This window comes from Salvelinus alpinus, chromosome 1 (assembly GCF_045679555.1).
Source record: "Salvelinus alpinus chromosome 1, SLU_Salpinus.1, whole genome shotgun sequence".
In the NCBI taxonomy this organism is placed as follows: domain Eukaryota; kingdom Metazoa; phylum Chordata; class Actinopteri; order Salmoniformes; family Salmonidae; genus Salvelinus; species Salvelinus alpinus.
In genome coordinates, this window is record NC_092086.1 from 39,762,306 (window position 1) to 39,773,148 (window position 10,843).

At 43.2% G+C, this 10,843-nt stretch overlaps 1 protein-coding gene across 1 annotated transcript; it reads right to left on the reverse strand.

Annotated features, from left to right (window-relative positions):
• Nucleotides 1-3,859: 3,859 nt before the first annotated feature.
• LOC139575645 (forkhead box protein J1-A-like) lies at nt 3,860-8,918 on the reverse strand. The gene is made up of 3 exons (XM_071400832.1): nt 8,515-8,918; nt 7,093-7,738; nt 3,860-6,142 (listed from the first exon to the last, which is right to left on the reverse strand). Exons 2-3 carry the CDS (start codon nt 7,681-7,683, stop codon nt 5,279-5,281), a joined length of 1,455 nt encoding a protein of 484 aa, XP_071256933.1. The 5' UTR covers nt 7,684-7,738; nt 8,515-8,918; the 3' UTR covers nt 3,860-5,278.
• Nucleotides 8,919-10,843: the final 1,925 nt, after the last annotated feature.

The window sequence follows — 10,843 nt, forward strand, 5'->3', positions numbered from 1 at the left end:
GTAGTGGCCTGAGGGCACACACTTAATATGTTGTGAAATGTGTTGTGAAATGTAATGTAATGTTTTGAAAATTATATATAACTGCCTTAATTTTGCTGGACCCCAGGAAGAGTAGCTGCTGCCATGGCAACATCTAATGAGGATCCATAATAAATACAAATACACTTTGAGCCACCTTCATTTTAGTACATCCGACTGGTTCCCTCTTCCTAACAGCAAAACGTGGCACCCTTAAACTGACTGTCTCGTTTTAGTAACCTCTTTATAGTAACCTCTATGAAAGATAACTCCCTTAGGAACATCCTCTCTCAGCAATAGGGGAAAAAGTTCAAGTTTACTGCAAAACCCCAGAAATGTCCTTGTCACTGCAATCATTTGCTGTCTCTGTCTTCTTCAACACCTACAAAATATCTTCCCCAGCCTTGTGTAATGAATGCTGGGCCCTCCCACTGTTTCCCTGGGTATTGTTTCCCTGTGGTTACACACTGTGTGTATTGCTCACTAAGCCGCTGATGGATGTCAGATTACCCCTCTGCCTGTGTCTCACTGACAAAGAGACATCGACCCACACTGCTGCAGCAGAAGAGAACACAAACACACACTGTCACACCAAATATACACTCACCACCACACATCCCTTTCACAATGGTCCACAGCGTTCGCCTGACCTCAACATATCAAACACATATGGCATCAGCCTAATATTGACTTTGATTCTATTTGACCTTTGACATATTCCTATTTTACCAGTATTTTGTATCATTTCACAGCAGTGAACCTGTACTGAAACATGTGTTTCTAGAGGTTGTTTCAGAGCATAGTAAAATCAACACAAAAGCACACCATAAAACATAAGGGCTTTTCTGATGTGTTTTATGGTGTGTGGTAACCTTGTTGATTTTTCAGGCACCATAGTGAAAATGTGATAAGGCACATTTTTACTTCCGCCTCCACACACCCACTGAACAGAGATGAAAAACAAGCAACATACGGTAAATAGCAAAGTGGTCTGTAGTGATCCACTTATCTTGTCAGGGCTGTGTATGGCACAGTGCATCTATTTTACCCATATGATTGGCCATTCAGAGCACTATATCTAGGACATTCACTTGACTGAACAACATAAGAGGCTTATTCCAATACATAGTATACCCTGGCAGGGTATTAAAGGGGGAAAACGAACAAGACAGTGCAGTGTTTTAAGGCAGACCCTGTGAATCCACCTCCTCCCCACCCAGAAGGGGGGTGTGAGTAGAGGTTCACTTTAGTAAGGTAAGTGCACTTTTACAAAGACTTACACCGCCACTATAATAAATCTGAGCGGGCTGTCCACCTCCCTCTCTTTCCACGCCATCCGTCCGCAACCCTAATCAACCCCTCCATGAGCCTTGCCGGGACCAGTAACATACACTCTCCCATTCTCCCTCCAGTCTACATAACAATGGCACCAGCAGTTACCCAGGAGACCAGCCTTTCATTGGCCGTGTGATAAAAAAGATGTATTCCCCCTCTCTTCTTAACACTTTTTCCCTCTTTTCTGGAACCGATGGATAAGCTGAACTCACGAGTAGAGCTGCCCAAGCCATCAGCGGCTCGCTCCCTCCTTTGCAGTACACAGCCTGGTTGAATACCAATGGAGTTGTGGGGGCAACGGGGAGAAATACATTGTGAGGGCAACACCCTGGTGCCCTTGTTCTAGTGGCTGATATGTTCTTCAGTTTGTGACCTCCTGGGTCAGGTCCTCTTGTTAAACTAGCTGGATGTTTCTTTTTAATTTCAAAAAAAGATCTTCTCCTTTTCCTACTTGTTTTTCACTACATTTTTGCTTATCACATAAAACAAATGGAAGCTTTGCACATGTATCTCTTTACACCTCTAAGATACGTCTGACTTTGCTGTCCCTTGACAGAGTAATGTATAACTGGGTATTCACATTTTCCTGTTGTTGCCTTTTTGCACTTTCAGTTTGGAGCGTTCCTGGGTTGGGACAAGCGAGCGAGTGCCGGGGAGGGTTAGCGTTTCACCAGGGAGCTCTCCTTACCTGCAGCCATCAGCAGTGTTGGGGAAGAATGGCTGCATCATGTTACCAACAGCCTCTCATCTAACCAGCCTGCCACATTATAATTATGAACCCTGCACTCCACCTGGACAGACAACTGTACCATGTAATAACTGCTGTCCAGGGGACCTCTGTGGAGCTGGGCTGGGGGAGAAGGCTCAGACTGTCAGCTCTCCTTTCCCAAGCAGAGAGCTCCACGGATGGAGATGGAGAACCGTACCCTTCCCGTGGAGGGTTGGGTGTCCAGTCCACCATACAGAGGTATAGGATTTCTCACCTGTGTGCTCCAACTTTTTCCTGATTACCTCATGAGGCATTTGTGTGGTAAAGACAGTCCCAGTCTTTGACACCATGACACGCTAGCTATACACCGGGCTTCATTTGAAAACGCCACAGGGAAATATTCATATAGTTCCCTGAACGTGTTACTTAGCTAATCCTCGGAAGTAGAGAGAGACGGTGTGGTCCAGAACAGACAGGATAGTGATATATGGAGGCGTGGGACACTTGTTCCTGTTAGACCCCACACTGACCCAGTGAGAGGAGCACAGAGCAGAGCCCTGGGGGGGGACAAGTGTCTGACTGAGCACAGACAAAAGCCAGAGAAAGACCCCAATCCACTGCCTGAGCACAGTCACCCCCGAAGAGATGAGCAGGAAAAGGCAAGCGTAAATCACACCGACACACACACACACAGAAGACACACTAATGGGGTGGAATCAGGAATGTACAGACACAAAATAGAGACAGAGAGAAAAAGACGGAAAGACAGATAGAAATCTTCAAAAGCACCGCACCCAGATGTACAAAAATTCATGTAAACTCATTCAAGTTTGAAGGTTTTTTTTATTGTCAAGGAAAAACAGAAAAATAAACAGAGTATGAATGCACATATGACTCCATAACAATAAAATAAAAATCTTGAGGTATGATGCCAATAGGGTCAACTTGGATGACAAGTGTTTTGGAAGAGCTAATACACAACTGACAAAATATCGTAGTAGTTAATTCACTTTTTAAAGGAGGAGTTTCCTTCCATCAGAATGTATCCATACCGTACCACACAATAAACCATGAACTGGGTCTGACTAAGTAAACTGCATTACTACCCTTCAATGTAATGTAAAATAGACCAAGTATCACTCACTGTACATTGATTGCACTTTCACACTTCATGGTGGATTTACAACACTAATAAACCAGGAGTAGTTATTCTGCAAGATAACGAATATTAGCACATTTTAATATACATGTTAAAGGTCGACTTTGGGCAAGAATAGCGGCTTTAAACTGTATAACTGATCAATGCACCGTCATACTAGGTCATTTAATGCTTAAAAACACAACCACAATTTATGAATAAGATATTTGGCTACAGAAGGGCCATTTCTTACCGATCTCTACAGCTTCTTTCCAAACACAACTCCTGTGAAATGACGTCAACACACTGGAGGAGTCACTGGCTAGTTAAAGTGGCTATCTTAGCTAACAAACTGTCTACGTTGGTCGCAGCATGCATGACCAGAATGACACTTCGACGAACCACCAAAGGTACACCCCATTTCTGTTTGAAAATTGACCGTTTTTTTGTGCCATAAGTCGACCTTTAAGATTCACTCATGTCTTGAAACCGTGTGATTTGGTTTAGTAAGACCAGAGGAAAGACAAAGTAATTCCAGGTAGACTTGAAACAAAACAAGAGAGTATCTCATAACTCAACATTTGTTCATGTAATTCCTGCTTGTTTATGTCATCATTTTTGCATTGTGTCCTTCTGTTGACCAATAGGCCTCCATCAGCTTTCCTTGGTAAAAACCCAGCCTCTAACACTGTTGGTCTTCCGGTCCCAAGTGTTGTTCTTTGCACATCTAACCTGAAGGTCGGGTATTCATTGACAAGCCACTGAAACCTTTGCAAAGGAGAAGCTTGCCTTGAGCTATTCTGCATTGGAATTAACTTGTCTTTACGACATCCAGATCTGTCCTCTACTGCTCTCTGTAACTGGTTAACTCACTGAAATTTGTTGAATTAATGATTCTTAAATATAAATGTACACTCTTGCTGATAATATGACAATCCTAAGCTTGCTAAAAACAACCTGTTTTAAATTGTTCTGCATACATTTAGTTAAAGTGAAAAGCTCATTATTCAAAGAATGCATTCAGAAAGTAGTCATTATAGAAAACCCCACACATAAAACTATTTTAAGTCTAAAAACTCTTCTAATTAGTAGTAATTTGGCAAATATCTCTTCATTGATCATCATAGTATTCCTTTCACTTCAGTTACAGATATTGTATATTAATATTAAATAGACACTAGTTTCAGAATTTCATCCAAATGCATCCACAGATCGTTAAAAGTCAGATCATTCAGCATTTCAGTGGAAAATTCAGTACAGGACCGAAATTCCTGAAGTCTGATGCATACATTCCATAACCTTCTCTGGGAATTTAGTATGCATCAGCATTGTGATCATTTTAATTCCTAAACAATAATAAGAGATCTTCACAACAAATAATAGTATTCCCTGTGAGGTGGATTCATCTAAACCTTTATGAAATATTCAGCATGCTAAACCACCTATTCTTAAGCAGCTAAAACGTTGCATCCCTCGTACACACCTCATCTCATCATTAGCTATTGGCCTTGCATCTCAAAACTGTCCATAACTTTCAAGAGTACAGTCACTGTAAAGTCTTACTTTGTAATTTCATCTAATGCTAAATAAATGTACATTTCTAAAATGTCGATTCCAATGTTCTGTTGCTCGCCTTGTGCCTGGATTACAATTCCTCTATCCATGTCAACCTGCAATCCATTCAATACCACATATATATTCAGAATGTAAACAAAGACATATTGGTGGTTTTCCTGTCCTCAGACAGGAATATTTTGTTTCTCTTTGTGAGCGAAGTCTTATTGATAATGTCTATTATCCAATGTCATGGTCCCAACAGTAGGTTTGATATAGATTTTGTCCAGTAATCGTTTGGAATACTGCAGTTCATTGTGGCATTTTTGCTCTGTAGGCATTAATGATGTCATCCATTATTGTACCAATTTCAAAAAACATAATCTAGAAATCTTAAAAACATGTATGTGTAAAAGGTCCATTTAGTTCATGCGGTGCCTCTCTTTTTAAACAATAATCTAGTAGTGTCATCATCACAGTATAGTCAAAGAGTCTTGGAGGCCAAAGAATTGGAGAACATGTCTTTAGAGAAGATACTCTATCTTACTGCTGAGGTCCCCTCCGAGGGAATCTCCCAGGTCAAAGAGCTGCTCCAGGTTGACTGTGGAGCTGCACAGGAAGTTGGTAGGTCCCTGCTCCTCTTCCTCTGGCCAGGGGCTCTGCAGGAATGCTGTGGCCAGGAACGTCTCCTCAAAGTCTGCTCCGCTGCTCCTCTTGGTCTCCGCCAGCATGTGGCTGCTGTCTGCTGTCCCCGCGGGGGCCTCCAGGGGGCAGATGTGGGTGCCCCGCACCATCAGGTCCTCCTCCTGTGGGATGGGGCTCAGTGGACCCCCTCCGTCCAGACTCAGCTCCCCGCTCAGCGCAGAATCCAGGAGGGCGTCCCAGTCAAAGTTCCCTTTTAGGGAGCCCAGTTCCCTATACTCCTCCACAGACAGTAAAGGAGAGCTGGAGCGCCGGGGGACTTTGACCACGGCAGTCCTGGAGCCCAGTGGGTGTTTCCTCTTGTGTCCAGGGCCTCCCTTTCTCATGGGCCATGCCCCCAGCATGGTGCCTTCGGCCAGACAGGGGTCCCAGTTCTGGTCGGCTCCAGTGGCCTCTTCAAACTCTCTGAGGAGCTGCTGAGCCTCTGGATTGACACATAGCCCACTCTGGCTGCCTGTGGGGTTACAGAGGCCCCTGGGCAGTGGCTGGGGGTTGGCCCTAAGCCTGTTCTGCAGGGCAGGATTGATCTGGACAGGGGGCATCCGCCTCTTCTTGTAGGCCCCGTTGAGGAGGCGCTCTGCGTACTGGGGATCGATCTTCCAGAAGCCCCCCTTCCCTGGCTCGTCCTTCTGCCGTGGAACCTTGATGAAACACTTGTTCAGAGACAGGTTGTGCCGGATGGAGTTCTGAAATGGCGCATGAGGGGGACAGGATTGACATGGCAGTACACATTCAGTCCTGTTCCATCAAATATATTAGCTTGCGTACCCTTGCATTCAGCCTTACCAGGAGCTCAACACTGCCCCTCCCCCCACCCAGCTAGTCTAAATAGATGAGTGACCTGCTGACCTTTGTTAAATATTATCTGCCCCATGCACTGGCTTACAATAACAGAATGCTCAGGAAATTAGTATAACTTCTGGAACTGGGGAGTACGGCTAACGACTTAATTAATCATTTATCCAGCAAATTAAACTTTTTCCAGAGAATTTCTTCCCTTTGATGGGGAATCTGCACTTTTGATGCCATACTGCCCCTCCCCATACTCCCCCATTGCCTCTCGTTGCTCAAGCAGAAAACCTGGGTGCTATTTCTGAAAAATTATGTAATGGGTTTAAAACACACACACACACTAATATGTGTGTTGTGGGGGGATGTTAGTCTTCTGAAGCAAGATGCCTACTGCCAAGTAAGGGGAAGTCCAAGGCAGTATTTGCTACAATCTTTGTAAATTACGGGAGTATTTGCAGCCATCTTTGTACCATGAGAGCCCTTAATTCCCATAAACCATAGCTGCTAATGCTTGTTCAGAGTGTGGCAGACGGCCCAGAGCACTCAATATACAGACTTTGGAAAGAACTGTGCTCTTACTCGTTCCTGTTAAAGAAAAACTCTGTGCCCAGCTGCATCTTGGCCCCACTCCAAAACACACAGAGCCCTCTGTGGCAGATGCTGAAGAGGACTCTCTCTCTCTTTCTCTCACTATCTGGCTGCTCGAGACATAGTCAAGTTACGAACGTGACTGAGAGCCTCTCACAGGACCTAGTCTAAAGCATCCTATTAGAGCCATTTTCAAGTGTGTGTGTGGGTGTGTGGGTGTGTGTGTGTGTGTGTGTGTGACTTTAGCAACATTTACCTGCCAGGTGGGGTCAGCATGGCGGAAGTAGCAGAAGTTGTCAGTGATCCACTTGTAGATGCAGGAGAGGGTGATCTTGGTCTTCTTGCTGGCCTGCATGGCCATACAGATGAGTGTGGCGTAGGAGTAAGGGGGTTTGATATGAGGGTTTGTCTTGTAGTCCACGTCATCGGGGCAGTGACCATGGGCCACCAGGCTAGGGAGGGCTGACAGGGACTGCATCCTACAATAGGCTGCTGCTGTGGGCTTGCCTGGGGTGAGGGGCATGCCTATGGATGCAGGGTCACCAGCCAGAGGGGAAGCGGGAGCCTCGGAGCCCAGCTGCTGATGGCCGAAGAAGTGAGGCTGGTGGTGAGTGGAGAGAGGAGCCTGTTGAGGCCCATTGGCATTGAGAATAGAGAACTCCTGCAGCCACTGCAGGCTGGTCAGGCTGTCATCCAGGTTGTCAGAGCCCCCAGTGCTGCTGGAGCCTGCTGAAGCTGAGCTGTCGTCCAGGTCCAGCTCCTCAGATTGAGCAGCGGCAGTCACCACTTCCTCCTCCAGCCCCACCGAGCCCTCGGGCCAGGGGTCTGCACAGCTTAGAGACAGCATGGTCCTCCCTCCGCTCTGATGGCTAAAGCTCCCCCCTATACCACCAGACAACAGACTGACAAGGAGAAAATATACACCCGACATGAACAAAGCTGAAAAGGACAATGATAGCCCTATTTGAAAACAGAGCCCTTTGAGGCATGTCAGGGTGTAAATTGAAATAGTTTCTCTCTGTGGTAATGGCACGTTCTATTCAGTGACTTGTAGGGAAACAAATTGTAAGAACAATAGCTGCATGTAGTTGAGATCTTTCAAATGTTGATATTTGATTAGAAACTGCTTAACAAAAGGAGTGCATGGGTTTGTAATCCCAGAATAAAGACTGTTATTAATGAAATGATGTGCGAAAGACCTGCTATGTTTATTCTTACACGTTCCGATGTTGACTATCTGGAGGTCATAGAACTTTTGTGAAAAGTGATAGGAGTGCAGTCTAGCCTACCTATCTACACATAATAGCTTATAGCCATAAAACGGGACTCTCCACAAAAAGGCTGAGACAAAGTCACTGTTATAAACTCATATATGTCGAGTGAATTTATGATAAACGACTCAAAACGTGATCAAATAGAGTAGGCTATTGACTCTAGACAAATTAATGAATTGTGCCAAATCAGATAACATTTGAGATTATTTCATGTAAGTGTTTCAATTATTTGAAAAAATATGAAGATGCTTTACAACCAAACCTTACAATAGTTACAATTAACAACTTTGTATTTTTATGGCAAGATATCAATAATAATTTGCTACAATTTAATGATAACCTACTTCATTATAATATGTTTTAATTTTTAAAATAAAAATAATGTAAAAACATGACAAACTTACCTTGATCTGATATAATGCTGAGAAAATACCTTACAATCCAAATGGCCAATTGATAAATTATTAATCTCACTTTAGCCTTGAGGATTTGCACCTGTTGAAAATGTATGAAAAATACCTCAAGATGTCTTTGGCGCTCTGATGCGCGCTTGTTCAATTCAACGTCTCAAAAACAGGTCTTTATAACGGTGGCAGCGGCTAAGGATCTCTCCAGGGGCAGTTTAATACCTGGTGCAGGAGGTTTGTCCGGCAACCATAGAAACGGTACACCCCTTGTAAACAGCTTCCCGTTCTTCTATAGGCTTGGTTGTTGCTATAGTGCTTCATTTTTAATCAGTCTCACTCAGGTTTGTTCGTCACGCAAGTAAATCCAGTCTAGTGCCCCAAAAGGGAGTTGGAAGCACATAGGATTTTTGTATTTTATTTATTTTTTACAAATCAGCTTGATCTTTATCCCATCACATGAGTTTAAATGGAAAATTGACATTTACTAAATGTGTTGAATGGAACGGTTTTGACATGCAGCATAAATAGACATTATCTAAATGTTCAAGCAGATTGAGTTGGTATACTAATACAATATATATTTATATTCATTTGAGTAGGGTATTTAACCCACTACCTTGCAGACAATGGGGCTTTGCGACAACTTTTGGAAGTGAACTCTGGAAATAAAAAAATCTGTTTTTTTTTGTCCCAAAAAATTGTACATGAATTGTTCATCCTAAACTTTGCAGAGAACGGCAATAAGGAGCAGAGAGTAAACTCTGAGTGGTATTGACATTGAAGATAAGACATTTTGGAGTGTTTACCCCAGTTCTGAGTGACAGTTGTCAAAAAAAATTATAAACAAAAAAGCAGACATCCAGCTCTGGAGTGGGGACAGAACTCAAGAGATGAGGAAGCCTTTTTATTGCTTTACAGTTGCTTTTGTCAAGAGTCTCAGGAAACCACTCAGCCACACTAATAGAGCGTCCAAGGGGCCAAACCTTTTTGTTTCTCTTTTTTTCCTTTTCTGTCTTATTAACAAAAGTACATTCCTTCACAGACGCACGTCCTCCTAGATGTCCAAAGGGTACATCCAAGTTCCAAGACCCTATTGCTGTGGCGCTGATTCATTCAATCATAACCAGTTACGATTGTATAATCCTCCATCGTCATAACTTGTTGCCGTCATATGGTAAAAATGACTACAAAAATGAATCAATCACAGATTAGAAATTGTACCATACATGTAGCCTACACCAAGGGCAAAACTCTCGTGCACCTAGCACTCTCTACCAAGTTTGGGGAGGGCAGACAAGGAAAAAACCAACAGACCAATCAGCGAGATCACTCCAGTCTGACAAAGAGAGAGAGAGAGTGATGGAGGATAGGATCAGGGCCAGTTCCCTGAGTACTTTCCTCTTAGTACCAGTCGGCCCTTTTTGCCACTCAACTGCGAAATCCACAGCCCATTGTTGGGCCCTGTAGGGCTGGTGTTCTGACCAGACCTGATTGTTCATGTCAGACTCTGAACCAGCCGCCAGCCCTCCTCCTCTGCCCACCTTGAGGAGAAGTCAGAGGTCAGAATAGCGAGCAGCCAATCACAATAATGCTGACAGGGAGATGAGTTGAGGTCTGTCTGGGAAATAGGGAAGGGACAGAGATTAGACACCAATGAATTTGGCAGAGTCACAGCTGGACAAAGCTGGGGAATTACCCAACAAGCCTCAGCACAACTACAGTCTTTATTGCTATCATCAATCATCAACTCAAACAAGATAAACTGTAACAAAAAGTGAATTATTGGGAAACTAAACCTGATGCATATGAGTTTAGTAAACAGCCACTTAAGGACATAGACACACAAAATAAATATGCATAGGCCACAGATTTTTTGAATTCATACAGGTTTTAGACATTTTCATTACTCAAACATGATCAACATCTGATATATTGAATATTTAATCCCCCTGTATAAGAATGACTTGCATCACATCACAAAATAAACTTCTCTCCTCGAACTTTTCACTCAGGCAAAAGTTAGGATTTGTGACAATGCGTTTGCATTGACAGGAGATGGCGCTAGATCATAGAAAATGACAGTGTAGCTCTGTTCTCCAAGGAGAACAACAGCCCAATGGAGATTTTTGAACAAATATAAAATATCACATTTATTAAAAAGTTTGATGTAGTTTCTTTAAATCCTCAAAATATTTATTTGTGTAGTGTAATAATTTGTGTTCTGAAAAAAAGTGTTCTCAACAAAATCAAAAAACAAAATATACATAAACATCAAATACAGTGCCGCCTTTTCCCCCCAAATTTTTTGTTACAGCTGTTTTCTAAA